Raw genomic sequence first — 16509 nt, forward strand, 5'->3', positions numbered from 1 at the left:
GCTAACACGGTGAAACCCCGTTTCTACTAAATATACAAAAAATTAGCCAGGCTTGGTGGTGGGTGCCTGTAGTCCCAGCTACTTGGGAGGCTGAGGCAGGAGAATGGCGTGAACCCGGGAGGCGGAGCTTGCAGTGAGCAGAGACCGCGCCACTGTATTCCAACCTGGGTGACAGAGGGAGACTCTGTCTCAAAAATAAAATAAAAATAAAAGTACACAGGAGGATATGCATAGGTTATATGGAAATGCTGTACCATTTTATATCAGGGACTTGAGCATCTATGGATTTTGGTATCCACAGAGGGGGCTCCTGGAACCAATCCCCCCGTGGATACCAAGGGATGACTCTATAGCTTATTTTCTCTACTGTCACCTCCCTCCTGCCCATAACCCAGTGCCACTTTATGCCAAATGGACCATCTTGTCCCCCCAAAATATGCTGTGATTAACAAAAAAGAAAGTAGCACATTTTACAGAGGTGCTACTTCAATAGTCTAAATAGAATTGAATAGAATTTTTATTTATTTTATTTTTTTGAGACAGTCTTGCTCCGTCACTCAGGCTGGAGTGCAGTGGTATGATCTCGGTTCACTGCAACCTCCACCCCCAGGTTCAAGCGATCCTCCTGCCTCAGCCTCCCAAGTAGCTGGGATTACAGGTGCCTGCCACCCAGCTAAATTTTTCATATTTTTAGTAGAAACGGGGTTTTGCCACGTTGGTCAGGCTGGTCTCGAACTCCTGACCTCAGGTGATCTGCCCCCCTCAGCCTCCCAAAGTGTTGGGATCACAGGCATAAGCTGCTGGGCCCAGCCCAAATATTGCTATGCCTGCCAAATGGTGAAAAATATTAGGGAGCTCTAGTCTAATAGACCTTCATGAGAAAAGCAACCATTAGTTAAATAAGCAAACAAACACTTGGTTGGCAGAGAATTGAGAAACCACAGAAGTGAAGCAAGGCCTGGCTGCTGAGCAGAGCTTGGCCTGCCTCCTTTCCTTAGGTTTCTAGGCTGCTGTGGTGTGGCCATTCCCAGTCAGGAACATGGGCTTGTTGTCTGTGGGGACTCAGCACAGATGCAGCTGCCCACTATACATTCAGTGCCAAATAAATGCCTGTTCTTGAGCTCTATATTCCATGACTTGTTTAATAAGTCATTTTTCCCGATTACTTGAATATTGCTCCATAAGGGTTAGGCTATCTTTTATCTGTGTGATCGAAAAGATGTGTTCCATTATCTGGCGGTGTTTGCATCCATGGGAATTATTTTTCCTGTTAGTACCTTCCTGGTTTTGTAACCAAACTAGGTTAGAAAATAGAGGTCATTTCTTTGTCCTCTGTCCCCCATAGCACTTTGTACAAATCTCTGTTAAAGGATTATCACGTTTGTTATTTATTTCCACATTTGTCTCTCCCACTAAGCACTACTTGTGAGCAGGGATCATTACTCATTGCCTTGTAGCTTCTGAATTCAGCTTAAGGCTTGAATGGAATACTTATTAATGTTTGTTAAGTAAATGGGTGAACAGAATGGATGGCTGTGTGAGACCAGCACCAGAGTTCCTTCTCTCAAGTCCTGAATTAGGTAGTTATGCCAGCAGTTTGCTCTTCAGCCAGATACTCATAATAATGTTTGGTCAAAATAGAAAATATACTCTGCTGCTGGCACAAGCTCTCCTGGAAGCCCAGTTATTTAGCTGGATTTTCTGCTGGGTGCTGGGTCCTTGCATCCAGCGTCCCTATCTCTGCTTGTCATTCCGGAGCCCCCTAGAGTGGAGTGCAGGTGCGTACTGTCAGTTAACCTAACTCATATTCATTTGCTGCCTTTCAGGCTGATTCACCCCAAGAGTGGCCGTTCCTACCACGAGGAGTTCAACCCTCCAAAAGAGCCCATGAAAGATGACGTATGTAAACTCAGGACAAAAAATTTCCTTTTCTTTCCTTCCCCTTTCTTCACTGTTTTCTTTTTCCTTTATTCTTTCCATCTTCCTTTTATTTCTACCAATATTACTAACTTAGTCATGAAAAATAACACTATCAAGTAAATCACATGGCCTGTGTCAGATCTATTCAGTGTCTCCTCAGGTGGTTTATTGCTTGGCCTCAAGGTTGCTTCCAGTGGTGCTAGCTTTTTGCAGTGCCCAGATTGTACCTGTCTTCTGTCAAGAGCAGCCCCTTTTCTGGCATCATGGCCACCTAAGTGAGCAGCTAATCAGGAGAAGGTTTCTTAAAAGCCTACAATTGGAGAGTGGGAAGAGTGTGGCACTGAAGAGAAGTTTGATGACCAGTCCTCCAGAAAAATATTCTCTTTTTATAGTTATTGCTGCTGTACTGTGTCCTGGGGTTTCATACATGGTCACTGCACCATTTGCCATAAAGAGTCTATATGGTTTGTTTTAAAGCATGCAGGCAACAGTAAGAATTTCCTGGGTTTACCTTTGTCCTATGAAACAAGTTCATCAGGTCATTCAGGTTCTATAAATACAGGTTCCAGAGCCGTTATGGCAACTTAGTCACATTTTGCAAAGTTGCTAATTCTACCATTCAAAGTTCTTATTTTACTTGCCACTTTTAGAATGTTGATGGGTGACACTCTAGTAAATACACTAAATATTTAAGCAACTAAGATTACAATTGCTAATGTATCTTTGATTTTGATGTATTCTGGCCTTAGGGGCCTTTTTGACTTCCTTACTTTTGACCCTAGAAGTGTTTATCTTGGAAGCTGAATCGCCTGAGCACAAAGATGAGAAAGTCATTGCCTATCTTCCCCTCATGAACCCCTTTCCTCACAGCTGGTGTTTCTGACAAACTCTCTGACTTCTGTTCACCAGCTGCTCTGCTCCTGGGAGTAGCAAAGTTCTTCACTGGAGAGGGTCTGGATTGCCTGTCTTTGTCTCTGATGGGCTTTGGGAACAGACAGCATCCTGGGCAGAATGGTCCCATCTCAAATCTGCATCTGGCATGGAATAAGAAAACCTTGCTAACAGTCCCAGCCTTTCATTGCTGTCTTCCTGTTCTCAGATCACCGGGGAACCCTTGATCCGTCGATCAGATGATAATGAAAAGGCCTTGAAAATCCGCCTGCAAGCCTACCACACTCAAACCACCCCACTCATAGAGTACTACAGGAAACGGGGGATCCACTCCGCCATCGATGCATCCCAGACCCCCGATGTCGTGTTCGCAAGCATCCTAGCAGCCTTCTCCAAAGCCACATGTAAAGACTTGGTTATGTTTATCTAATGTTGGGTCCAAGAAGGAATTTCTTTCTATCCCTGTGAGGGAATGGGTGGGAATGATAGGACAGGCAAAGAGAAGCTTCCTCAGGCTAGCAAAAATATCATTTGATGTATTGATTAAAAAAGCACTTGCTTAATGTATCTTTGGCGTGTGTGCTACTCTCATCTGTGTGTATGTGTGTTGTGTGTGTGTGTGTGCATGTACATATGTGTTCACTCTCCTACTTTGTAAGTTTTAGGCTAGGTTGCTTTACCAGCTGTTTACTTCTTTTTTGTTGTTGTTTTGAGACAAGGTTTCGCTCTGCCACCCTGGCTGGAGTGCAGTGGCGTGATCTTGGCTCACGGCAACCTCTGCCTCCTGGGGCTCAAGCAATTCTCCCACCTCAGCCTCCTGAGCAGCTGGGACTACAGGTGCATGCCACAACACCTGGCTGATTTTTGTATTTTTTGTAGAGACAGGATTTTGCCAAGTTGGCCAGGCTGGTCTTGAACTCCTAGGCTTAAGCAATCCACCCACCTTGGCCTCCTGAAGTGCCAGGATCACAGACGTAAGCCACTACACCCAGCCCAGCTGTTTACTTCTTTAACCATACTTTTGATTTTATTTTTTGACCAAAATGAACTAACCCAGGTAATCTTCCAGGGACCGCAATTCCAGAACCTCATAGTATTTCTTCCATTTCCAGCAGCTGATTAGAAGTCCAGGATCATGTGAAGTCAGGCAGGGTCACAGTTCCTGATGGCACATTATGGACAGAGAATTCCATTTTGTTTTCTAACCCATGATGAAAACCCACGTGAGTCAGTGTGTGAACAGGGATCATTAATTTTTTCCCCCTAGGTGGAAGGAAAAAGGCACTTATGTTGCAGGTTACAGAAATTACTGGGAGAGGATATTGTCATAAAAAGAGCCAGGCCAAATTGGAATATTTTTGTGATCTGCATCATGATGCTGAAAATAGCGATTATTTGGGAATTGGGTTTGAAAACTGAATTGTTGCCAGAGAATTAAACCAGGTGAAAGGTCCTTTTGAATTCAGATTGTCTTCTGAACATCCAGGCTGATCATCTGAGAGCAGTCAAATCTACTTCCCCAAAAAGAGACCAGGGTAGGTTTATTTGCTTTTATTTTTAATGTTTGCCTGTGTTTCCAAGTGTGAACAAAACAGTGTGTGATCTATTCTTGGATTCATTTTGATCAGTATTTATTCAAACCCAGTCTCTCTCCAGGACATAAAACTGAAATCAGATATGTTCTTTTTAAGCCCAAACCCTCTCCCTTCTAGATCCAACCCTTCACCCCTAATTTTATGATGGCTATAGCCATGGACTTCCCCAAGAAAAGATCACCCAGAAATAAGACCACCTGTGACAATTACCAGCTTTTATTCATAACCTTAGCTTCCCAACTATTGAGCATTTTCTAAGGTCCCTGCTGTCTTTTGGTCTCTGGTTTGATTTGTGGCAAACAGATGAAGTAACAGACTGCTATGAAGGACCACAAAAACGGCAGCCTCTGGAAAAACCATTAGAAAGTCAGTGGCAGATCCAGTAAATAATATCGCCAGCCTCAGCATAATCTGCTGCTGACTCGATTCAGTGGACTCTAAAGTGCCCAGCCTCCTGACCTGAGCTCTCCTGCCATCTGTGAGACTACCAGAGGTCTTATCTGCCGTCCACATGGCAACTGGGCATGAGTACCTGGCCACCTTGCTTCCCTCTTTGCCTGGTCCAAGTGAGTGTCTGCTGCCTCTGTCCTGCCTTGTTTTCCTGGCTCTAAACCAACTCCACCCACTCTTAGTGGAAACTCAGTCTGGCTTTGTGTGTTTCTGGGAAGCACATGACTTCTGGGAATGGGCAAGGAAGAGGAGTGAAACAAAAACTGTCAGCTATGTGTGCCTGGTCTGGGATCCTTCTCTGGGTGACAGTGGCATCATGAATCTTAGAATCAGCTCCCCTTTAACTAGGGACAATTGTAAGCACTTGGCCTCAAAGTTGAGGTTCCTGAATGTTTGCTAATTGAATGTGCATGATCCTTGCCCAAATATTTGTCATCCGTCCACATAGATTCACGTGTGCATACAACATGTACAAGTAATATTTGGGCTGCCCATAAGAACTGGAAGATTCATAGGGAATGCATATACCCTTCTCAGTATGGTTAGGATTCTGTTTTTGCTTCATTTAATTCCAGAGTTCCTCAGCCTCAGCAGGTTCTGCTTTTACCTGTCACAGAAATTTCCAGTGTTTAATGCATTTGGTTGCTGGGGCTTACATGCCAGCCTCCTCTGATATGTACTTGGTTTTTAAAAACCCATTTTGTTCTCTCTTGTTTCCTCTCTATTTCAGCCTAGTATCAGAAGGCCAGGCGAGACTGCAACACTGCTCATCACCCCGCGGCGTGATCCCTGCTCTTAGGTGCTGGGCAGAGGGGAAGGGTGGTCAGGGTGAGGATGGTGAGGGAGGGCTGGTGAGGGGCTCAGAGGAATACTCGGAACAACAGCAGTGTTATTGTAGTGTGGCAGTTTCTTTTATACATAGGTGAGAGTTTTTAAAGTGTAAGGGAAAAATTAATTTTTTAAAAAACACCATGCTTGGAGGGTGGGGGTAGAAATAGACACAATATTATTTCTAAGGAATCGGGTTTTCATTTACTCTGGACTGGTGAAAATATTTTTTAAAGCCAGTGCTCTAAGACCTCAGGTTTTATCTCAGAACCCCATGGGTTCCAGACCAAGAGTACAGGAAATCAAATTGTTGTCCTGTCTGTCTATAGCTTGGAACAGGGAGCTTTGATTACTGACCCCGGTTCCACACACTGTAAGATCAAAAAACCATCTCCACATTTGAAAGAGATGTAAGGTGTATTCATAGGGATGGTGGCTCAACAAATCAAGCAAACTGGAATCAAGGGGAGGGGGAAGGGAATGAAATGGAAAGGGAGGCTGATTCCCTTCCCCTGACTTACCACTAATTTACTAGGCTACCTACTCTCATGAGTAACCTCTCACAGCTACTCAGCACATGCCACAATCCTATGCTCTTGCCTTCTTTTATCTGCAGTGTGTGAAGGGACTCTTTTAAATAAATGAGCAAGTGTCCTAAGCTATGTCATCCAAAGATTGTCCTTTCCATTCTCAAATCCTGTGACTGGGATCACTCAACAGCACTGTGTTGTATTATTTTCAATGAGGTGCCTTTCTTAACTGACCAAATGCTGCCTTGTTTGGCCCCTAAATCAATAAAATATGTTAAAATTTGTATCCCCTGTTGTGGCATTTTTTTTAGATAATCTAAGCTAGAAAAATGACATTGAATTCTGGACCTGGCTGGAAGGAAAAGAAGCCCTTTCTTGTGGTCGCTGGCAGCTGTGTGGTAGGGAGGTCCAGGTATGTGCATATGAGATAAGCCTGCACCCTCTTGACCTTCAGCTCCTATGCAGGCTTCTCTTGAGCCCAGAGACAAGGCAGCTTGGTCTAGTGGAGATAGCACTGTGCTTGGAGTTCAGGGGACCTAGGACAAATCCCAGCCAGTTAGTTATTCACTGTGCTCCTGTTTCCTCAGCTGAAAAAGGAAGTTGGTTATGCCACCTTCTCGGCCTTAATGGCATTAAATGAAATTTATAGGAAGAGGTTTTTGCTCAGTACCTGGCATGCAACAGACATTGGATAAATGTTAGTTGGATCCAGATATACACAGAAAGATATCTGCTTCCTGCCAGGCTGGATAACTGTTGAATGGACACTTGTCCATAGTCTAGAAAGCCAGTGCTTCTAATCCCTAAGCCAGATCTTTGACTACCTTTTCAGTTGCTTCTTTAACACTCTTTGTTGCTTCTCTGTGTGTCCTAGTTTAAATTCATTTCCTCTCCAGCAAAAGTGAGCTTAAATAATTTCTCCAAACTAAAGCTCTCATGTTTTTGGAAGGGCTGCCTTTGCAAGTGAGGTTTCTGAGAAATGACTGTTGTTCCCAAAACAAGAGGGAGCTGGGCTGGAAGCACCACTATTCTTTAGGCATCTTGTTACAGAGAGAGGCAGGGTCTTCACTGACATATTAAATCCTGTTCCCTGAACCAGCCCCTCCCTCTTCTGCTCCACTTCCTCACCTGTGCAGAGTCATTTTCAGGTGTTAGCCTTACTGATTTGCACTGATCTGTTTGTTCCCTGAGCTTTTTAAATACCCTGTGAAAATTTTCTTTCCTCCCTTGGTCATCATGCATCTAATTGTGGGGAAATGTTTGTCAAACCAACCTGCAAAGCAGCATGGTGTAGTTGAGAAGAATAAACAGAGAAGACTGGGTGAGCTATTGTTTGTTTGCTTCTTTGGGCCTGGGTTTCCTCATCTAATCTGCAAACCAAGAATGCAGACTAGTCCTACCACTCCCGGAAGACTGACGTTATGCCAGGTATTATGCAAAGGCTTCATGTAACCCTCGACTTCACGTAACCCTCACACAGCACCCTGTGGAGTCAGAACTGTCCTTCACTTTTATAGGTGAGGAAACCAGACTCAGAGAGGTGAAGTGGCATTCCTGAGGTCATGCATAAGAGGCAGTCAGGACTGAAACACAGTCTCTAACACTTATCCGTCCCCTTGATCTTGTTGCTGAAGTGATTTAATTACTTGCGTAGCTCTGCACACAGGAAGGGCTGCTCTGAATAAGAGCTCTTTTCCATGGACACTCAGCGCTGCCGGAACTGATTTTGAAGAAGTCACTGCCGGCTCTGAGGGCCTGGGGTATGTGTCTTAGGATCTCCTGTGTGCACAAAGTGTCACTGACAGAACACAGCAGGATGGAGAGCAGCCTCCTCAGAAGCCTCACAAGTCTTTCCTCAGATGAAGACAGAGCAACGAGTCAGAAGACAGATTTCAACAGCGACTTCACCATGCGACCTTGGACAAGTTATCTCACCTCATCAGTAGAATAGGAATGATCCCTACCCCTCAAAGGTGCTGATGACACTAGTGACCAAGATACTCATGTGGGTTGGACTGCCCAGGACACAGCAGATGCTTAGTAAACACAGATGGAATTCAGAGGGAAAATGTAGGCATTGAAGAAAGTTGTCTTACTGACCATCTGGAACCAGGCTAAGGATCCCCTAGAAATCATAGACCTCTGAAATTATATGCAGAATTCTTTATGTGTTTTCATAATTAATAATAGTCTAACATATTAAATTCTTAGCTGTGTGAGAGGTTCTGCATGCATTATCTCATTTATTCTCCTCGATAACCCTGTGGAGGTAAGTACTGCTGTTATCTCTATGGTATGTCTGTAGACTTTGAGGTTCAGACATCTGATAATGGCAGAACCAGAGCCTGAGTCCAAGTCTGGCTCCACACCCCAGCCTCTTAACACTGTGCCAATTGCTTTGACACTTTGCTGGGGAGAGACGAAATGATCTCAAAGGCACTCATGATACAGAAAAGGCTATGAGCCATGGATCCAAACAAAAGGAGAAACTCAAGTAGGTTTGCTGTGTTACAGTGAAGGACCTGCCACAGGTAAGACCTTTTTCTATTTGGCCATCCTCCGTTGTTTCCTTATTGTTGGTACTAAAGTTCCAATGTGCTGGATTTGCATAGCTCCTGGAATCACACGTATTCCAGAAAGGCTGGAGGGGTGAGTTATGTTGGGGGAAGGAGCCGGTTCCCATCTCTTGTCCTCCACGATTATCTCCTGGTTCTGGATAAGGTGGCCAGGGGAGGGTGTGTATGTAGGCTGTTGAGTCACAGGCAGCCGTCTCAGATTGCAGCTCTGTGTAGCTGATGGTGTTGCATTATTCATAACTCCAGGGGGAGCAGTGTGCTTCTGATGTCTTGGGAATGCAGCAGCTCTGGGTTTAGAGTCATCCATGGCAGTGTGATGATGAGCTGCTCTCACAGAGGGCCCCTTCCAGGTGCCCAGTCCAGATTGAGGTGCCCCCAGCAGAAAACAGGTGGAAATGGAAAGACAGAGCATCAGAGGGCAAGACAACATGGGCCTAGATCCTGTGCAGATAGCCCTCAAGCCAATAAGCCAAACAGATCTGCACTTTGGGGGTAAAGTTGCTATGGAGCAAATAATTTGATTGTGTGGTGTTCTGTAAGGGTTTTGCAGACAAATTCCTCTGAGCTTAGCTAGGAGTTCATTATGCTTCCTGTTTAGCTGGTCTTCTTTCTTCTACTAAATAAGAAATGCTTCATTTTTGGCCGAGCACGGTGGCTCATGCCTGTAATCTCAGCACTTTGGGAGGCCGGGGCATGCGGATCACAAGGTCAGGAGTTTGAGACCAGCCTGGCCAACGTGGTGAAACCCCGTCTCTACTAAAGATACAAAAAAATCAGCTGGGCATGGTGGCGCCCACCTGTAATCGCAACTATTTGGGAGTTCGAGGCAGGAGAATTGCTTGAACCCGGGAGGCGGAGGTCGCAGTGAGCTGAGATCGCGCCATTGCACTCCAGCCTGGGCGACAGGGTAAGGCTCCGTCTCAAGAAAAAAAAAAAGAGAGAAAGAAATGCTTCACTTTCTACTGTCTTCCTTCTTGCCCTGGCTGTGAGGAAACTCAAAACTACGTCTTGTGTTCAGTTGTTAATCATTCCTCAGCCATGGTTTCTTAATAAAATTTCAACGCCAGCCCAATTTTAGTTCAGTGTTTAGCATTTTTGTGCTCATGTGTGTTGTAAACTGCCTTGAGTCTATTTTGGAAGAGAAGCAGAGTGTAAAGGAAGGGCTAATTATGCAGTACAGGAGGTCAGACTGCAGAGAAGAAGGTAGCTTTGTGAAGGAAGTGGGATCTGGGTGACTCCATGCAGAGGGTGGCAGCATTCCAGCTGAGGGCACAGCACAAGGGAGGGTACAGCGGCCACTGGTGCTCTGGGCTGCTTTAACCTCAAGCAGGGATCCCCAACCCCCAGGCCATGACTACCACCAGCAGGAGGTGAGCGACAGGCAAGTGAGCACTACCGCCTAAGCTCCATCTCCTGTCAGATCAGCAGTAGCATTAGATTCTCATAGGAGCACAAACCCTATTGTGAGCTATGCATGCGAGTAATGTAGGTTGCCCGCTCCTTGTGAGAATCTAATTAATGCCTGATTATCTGAGGTGGAACAGTTTCATCCTGGTCTGTGGAAAAATTGTCTTCCATGAAACTAGTCCCTGGTGCCAAAAATCTTGGAGACTGCTGACCTAGAGAACCCCTACCAGAGTTCTTGGGAAATCTGTATCTGATTAGAGATAAGTTTTTCAAACAAAGCACAGTGACCGTAGAAGGGAAGTTTTTCAGCTCATGAATAATGTCAAGAATGCAGAAGAGCAAAAGACAAGGATACGTACATAGAGATTTGATGGGCCGCTTTAAGCTCAGCCCATGTGCCACTCTTCCTCCCTCCCCTAAACACACCACAGTCTGTGCTTTGACCATGAATCAGGCGATACTTTGCTGTGGGGCTGAAGCGGGGGAAGTCCTTCAGTTTTATTGTCAGCTCTTTTTTCCAGTCATGTGTCTAGTGGTATGGGCATGAGTTCTGAGGATGACAAAGATGGTCTGTGCTTAGATCTTGGTCCTGACAGTAACTTACTGTGTGCCTTGAGGGAGACACTTAACCTGTAAGCCTCAATGAACTCATCTGTAAAATGAGGGTCATAGCACTCATCTAGAAGAGTGGTGAAGTTCATATGAATTGAGAAATAGCAGCTGCCCAATAAATGATCCTTTCTGTGTCCTTTCCCAAGGCCATTTGCTGAGGAAAAAAGGACCTTACCATGGCTACCAGCTATTTCAGAATAGGTATCTTTACCCATTCCTATTCCTCAGTGCCACCTCATCCCCCTTGGAATTCAGTACCAAACCCGAACAGGTTGCTTTTCACTGGAGTGTTTCCTGAGCTGCCAGATGTGCCCCTGAGTGGAGATGGGAATCAGTGTTATCTTCCCCAGGGATGCTGATTCTACTCCAGGCTGGCAGGAGACATTGTGGTCCTGACATGGCAGCCAACCAGATACCAATGGTCTTGGCACCCCCAAAGCTTACTGAGAGTAGGACATTCTATAGTTGAAGATGAGGGGAGCATCTTCAACTGCTGAAACCACACCTTGGCCTGGCTGTACCTGCTCCTATCTTGAGGCCAAAATAGGAGGGAGCACAAAAGAACATGGTGGGGTAGATCTGTGTGCACGTGACACCAGTGAGGTGCTGGAGTGGGCCGTGAGAGTCTTTAGTGAGAATATGTTGGCTCATGTTTTGGAAACCTTTGAAAATTGTCCTGTGGTAAGGGAATGAGAACAGTACCTCTCTCTTTGTGCTGTTGACAGGATGAGTTCATGTCTGTCAGGTATTTTAGAACAGTGACTCCCATAGTGCTCAGTAAGTGTTTCCTAGCTAGCAGCTCTGGCTCAGCAATTCCAGTTTGTACATGTCCCCCAAGGAAATGACTAAGTATGTGCAGAAAGCATTCTTTATAACAGGGTTAGAATTGGAAACAACCTAAATTTCCAACAAAAGGGGAGATTGGCTGATTCATTCATGGGATGGAATAGTATGTGATCACGAAATAAGTCATTTTAAGACAAAGATTTTATGGTAAATTTATTAAGTGAATAAACAAAGGTTTTAAAACAATACAGAATGGAATATGCTTTTTTTTTTTTTTTTTTCTCCTCCTAGAGACAGGATCTCCATATGTTGCCCAGGCTGGTCTTGTGCGCCACCATGTCTGGGTAAAGAATGGATCTATTTTTAAAAGGAAACTTTTTATTTTGGAGTAATTTTAAGTTTACAGAAAGGTTCTAAAAATAGTATAGAGGGTTTCTGTATATACTTCACCTAGTTTCCTCTAATGTTAACATTTTACTTAAGTATGGTACATTTGTCAAAACTAAGAGATTAACATTGGTATATTACTAGACTGACTATATTTGGTTTTCACTAGCTTTTCCACTAATGTCTTTTCTATCCAGGCTCCAACCCTTTATACCACATTGCATTTTTTTTTTTTTTTATTTAAAAGTGTATGTACATAGAAAAGCATCCGGGTGCATATAGATGAAAATGTTAACAATGATCATAGCTGAGTGGTTGAACTAAGGGAGATTTTTGTTTTAAAGTTTTTAGTATGTCTTCTAATTTTTCTATGTTTAACATGTCACATAATTTTAAAACACAAAACTAACAATTCAGGCTGAGTTGGTGCCCTCTGATTACCCCTTGTATGGCTATACTGTGTATGTTTAGCTGAGTCTTTTCAACACTCAGCTAAAGAGGGCAAATGAATAAGTCTGCCTCATCCCTCTTTCCTTATCATGCAGCCCAGGGCCAGGCACAGAGGAGGCACTGATAATATCTAGTTGAATAATGGGTGAAGTCAGAGAAGTTTATTGCTACCAACTCTCAGAGATAAACTAGTCTTAGCACTCTTTTTCAGCTTAAGGAAACCCAGGCTTATGTTTCCCCAGTTTAGTGACCCCAGCAGGACAGGACCTGTTTTTAAAGTTTGCAGTCTCAGGGCTGACTTTTATGCCCATCGCTGAATTAGTTGCTGTGGCCAGGAGCATGGAATATGCCTCTTGGCCAGGCTTGGGTCCACTGACCAGACCTTTAGATGGCTTCCCAAAGAAAAGTCAGGGTTCTGCTATCCAAAGGAGGTAAGATGGATACTGAGGAAGTTAAATACAACATCAGAGCCATCCCCTAAACACAGGCATTTTAATCTCTAATTCCTTTTGCCATACTATACGTCATGCTTGGGCTCCCTGATGAGAATAGTACCACATTAATGCTATTCATCATTAAATCCTAGCATCCAGCACAGTGCTTGTATGTAGCAGGGACCTAGTCAACATACAAGTGAATAAATACATTTCTTGGTGACCTAAACAAAATCATTTAACTAGATGTTTAAATCAGAATGCTTTGAGTTGTAAATAACAGAAAACCAACTCAATAAAGGACATTTGTTGACTCATGCAACTGAAAAGTCTAGTGGAGCCCAGCAGTCAGGCATGGTGTGGTCAGGACTTCACTTATGTGCCAGTCTCTGACTGCCCCCTTGGTATCATCAGGCTTGTCTCTCTCATGTTAGCAAAATGACTGCAGCAGTTCCAGACGTGACATCTGTACTCCACAACATCCAGAACAAGAGAAAATACAGAGACCCTGTATCACAGAATTCCCAGCAAAAGTCCTGAGAGTCACTGTGAACTGAATAAGATTACATGCCCACCTCTGAATCAGCAGTTAGTGGCAAGGGTTGTTTACTGGCTTAGCCTAGATCATGTACCTCACCCTTAGAAATGGGGAGATAGGGGAGGGAGAGAGTAGAATCAGCTTCCCTGAAACTACATGGATTCCTGATGGGAACTGAGACTTTGGGGAAGGGGAAAGCAGTCCGGATCCTGAGGATGTAACCAATAGGAATCCAGCTCAATTGAATACCCTGAATTGTGTGGCATAAACAAGGGCTGCAGGAGTTAGAGGGCAATGAGTGAAGGTTGCAGCAGTCAGAGCAGGGAGGCTTCATGGAGGAGGATGAGAGACTGGAGCCAAACCCTGAAGAGGTAAAAGATTTGGGCAATGGGGTAGGGAGGTGGAAAGGAAGGAACATTTCCCATGTGCCAGACATCATACTAAACCCTCTGTATGCCAGGTGTGGTGGCTCACGCCTGTAATCCCAACACTTTGGGAGGCTGAGACAGGTGGATCACCTGAGGTCAGGAGTTCGAGACAAGATTGGCCAACATGGAGAAACCCCGTCTCTACAAAAATACAAAAATTAGCCAGGCATGGTGGTGCACTCCTTTAGTCCCAGCTACTCAGGAGACTGAGGTGGGGGAATTGCCTGAACCCGGGAGGCAGAGGTTGCGGTGAGCCGAGATTGTGCCACTGCACTGCAGCCTGGGCGATAAAGCAAAACTCCATCTCAAAAAAAAAAAAAAAAATTCTCTGTATGCATTATCTCACTTAACCCTTACAATGACCTGCAAGTTTGGTATCATCATTATCCCCATTTTACAGTTGAGAAACTGAAACCCAGGGGTCACACAGTAAGTGTTGAGGTTGAGACTTGGACCCAGCTTGTCTGGCTGAGAAGCTTGTGCCTGGAGCTATGACACTGGTGAGTAAAGTAGACAGTGGTCACCTGGGAAGTTTGCATTAGTGTGAAGTAAGTGGCCTGACCTCAGGTCATCACAGAGGTAGTGCAGAATGTGAAGTTCTTCCCTCAGCTGTGCTGTTTTTGGGGCAGCGGGGATCAGAACCAAAGCACAATTCCTTTGAAAGTTTGCCAAACTTTGACCTTAACCATGTGAAACCTTGTGCCTTTCCTCCTCACCAGATGGATTCTTCAGACAAGGCCTAGGTGCTGGTTCTGCTCCTTACTAGGTGGCCTTGAATGTATCATTCACAGTCTTTGAGCCTCAGTTTCCCTATTTGCAAAATAGACACAGTAATACCACATTTATTGATTGAACAGATTTACTCTTGCCTTATCTTTGCTGGGCCTGGGAGACCAAGAAACAAAGATGAATGAGACAGTGCCTGCCCCCAAGGACCTCCCAGTCTAGCAGAGGAGATGGATATAAAATCAGAGAGACTTATGGAGAGCAGTGGAAAACATAGATCAGGGAGCGATCAACTTAGCTTAAGTGGATCTGGGAAGGCCTCAGAGTAGGGGACATCTGAGCCACATCTTGAATGGTTAGTAAGAGTTTGCCAGGCAGCCACTTGGGGCAGAGTTTTGTGAGAATCAGATAAGCTGTGTCAAAGTAAATGTTTTATAAATTGGGCTGCCTTTCCCTTCTAGGTTCATACCTCAGCTTGCATTACTGCTGTAGGAAACATAAGAAATGCCCTAGAAACCCCTCCCTGGGCCAAGAGTTCCTAGAATTAGGGGCCGGGGAAGAGTTTTGAATGCATGCTAAAGTCTAGGCTCATCATCTTGCCACACAAGGCCTGTTTGGCTTCATCTTTCTCTTAATTTTATGCTCACGCAAAACAACCACCTAGAGTTCCATGAAATCATTACCTCCCTGTTTCTCCTCCTATGTCTTCTTCTTCTGCACACCCACCTGGCAACCTCTAATTTGTCTCCTGGAAATGTGATTGACCCACACTCCACTCACGCAGCCTCAGCACCCTTTTATTTGTAAATACATGGACTCATCTTCTCCAGGGGACTGGGGGTCCTTCAAAGACAAAGAGTAGGTCTCAATCTCTACCCTGCCACACCTAGCACCAACTGATCAGAGCTGCATCTCTGATGCAGGGATAGGTAGTTGGGAGTCTCACTTCTTCCACAAACATTGAGCTTCTGCCACAGGCCTGCTGGCGTCAAGTCAGGCAAAAAGGATTCAGGAAGCAAAGGGTACAATCCAACCCTGGAAGCAGTCACAGTCCAGAGAGAAACTCACATGTAAACAGTCCATTGTAATACTGGGTGATGTGTGCTGGGATGAAAGGATATCTGGAGCATGAAGGGGACACAGGAGAGATCAACTACTTTGGGTACACGGGAAATTGAGCAGGAATCTGCTGGTTGGTGAAAGACAGACACTAGAGCTTGTACGAGGCATGGAAGCATGAAAAAGCACAGCAGGTTCCAGGGTCAGTGAGTATGCGTATGGCTGAAGGAACATGGGAAGAATGGAAGCAGGCTGGGAGAAGCAGCTAGGGAAGCAGGCAGAGGACAAGGAAGAGCAGACTTTACTCTCATGTGAAGGGTTTGGACACATTTTAGAGCCAGTTATTGAAGCTTTTCAAGCAGGGAAGGGATGATGTGGTCAGTTTTGTTTTAATGTGGAGCAGGAGAGAGAGGCCAGGTCGGAGGCCAGGGGTGTTCTGTTAGCCCAAGGCTTTTGGCCACTTAATAGTATTAACAACAGTTAACACTTAGTCTGATTACTCTCTGCAGGCCCCATTCTCATTACCTTATACATTTATTTTATTTTTTTTTTTTGAGATAGAGCCTCACTGTGTTGCCCAGGCTGGAGTGCAGTGGCGTGATCTCCACTCACTGCAACCTGCGCCTCCTGAGTTCAAGCGATTCTCATGCCTCAGCCTCCCGTGTAGCTGAGACTACAGGCGCACACCACCATGCCCAGCTAATTTTTATATTTTTAGTAAAGATGGGGTTTTGCCACGTTGGCCAGGCTGGTCTCGAACTCCTGGCCTCAAGCAGTCTGCCAAAGTGCTGGGATTACAGGCATGAGCCACCGCGCCGGGCCACCTTATGCATTTTAAATGATTTAATTCTCCTAGGGCCCTATGAGACAGATACTATTCTCATTTTAAGGT

General features: G+C 44.9%; 1 protein-coding gene across 5 annotated transcripts in view; it reads left to right on the forward strand.

Moving 5' to 3' along the window:
- The window catches only part of AK2 (adenylate kinase 2), a 28100-nt gene extending 20561 nt beyond the window's left edge, over nt 1-7539 (forward strand). For 2 of the 5 annotated variants that reach the window (XM_009453193.5, XM_054665532.1), the window contains exons 5-6: nt 1827-1899; nt 3020-3378. In XM_009453193.5, coding sequence (XP_009451468.1) covers nt 1827-1899; nt 3020-3241 — 295 coding nt within the window. In that variant the 3' untranslated portion in view covers nt 3242-3378. Of the gene's footprint in view, nt 1-1826; nt 1900-3019; nt 3379-5586 lie in introns of those variants that run through there. The other 3 variants (XR_002944570.3, XM_513289.9, XM_016958584.3) reach the window with 3 other exon arrangements.
- Nucleotides 7540-16509: the final 8970 nt, after the last annotated feature.

This window comes from Pan troglodytes, chromosome 1, assembly GCF_028858775.2.
Source record: "Pan troglodytes isolate AG18354 chromosome 1, NHGRI_mPanTro3-v2.0_pri, whole genome shotgun sequence".
NCBI lineage: Eukaryota > Metazoa > Chordata > Mammalia > Primates > Hominidae > Pan > Pan troglodytes.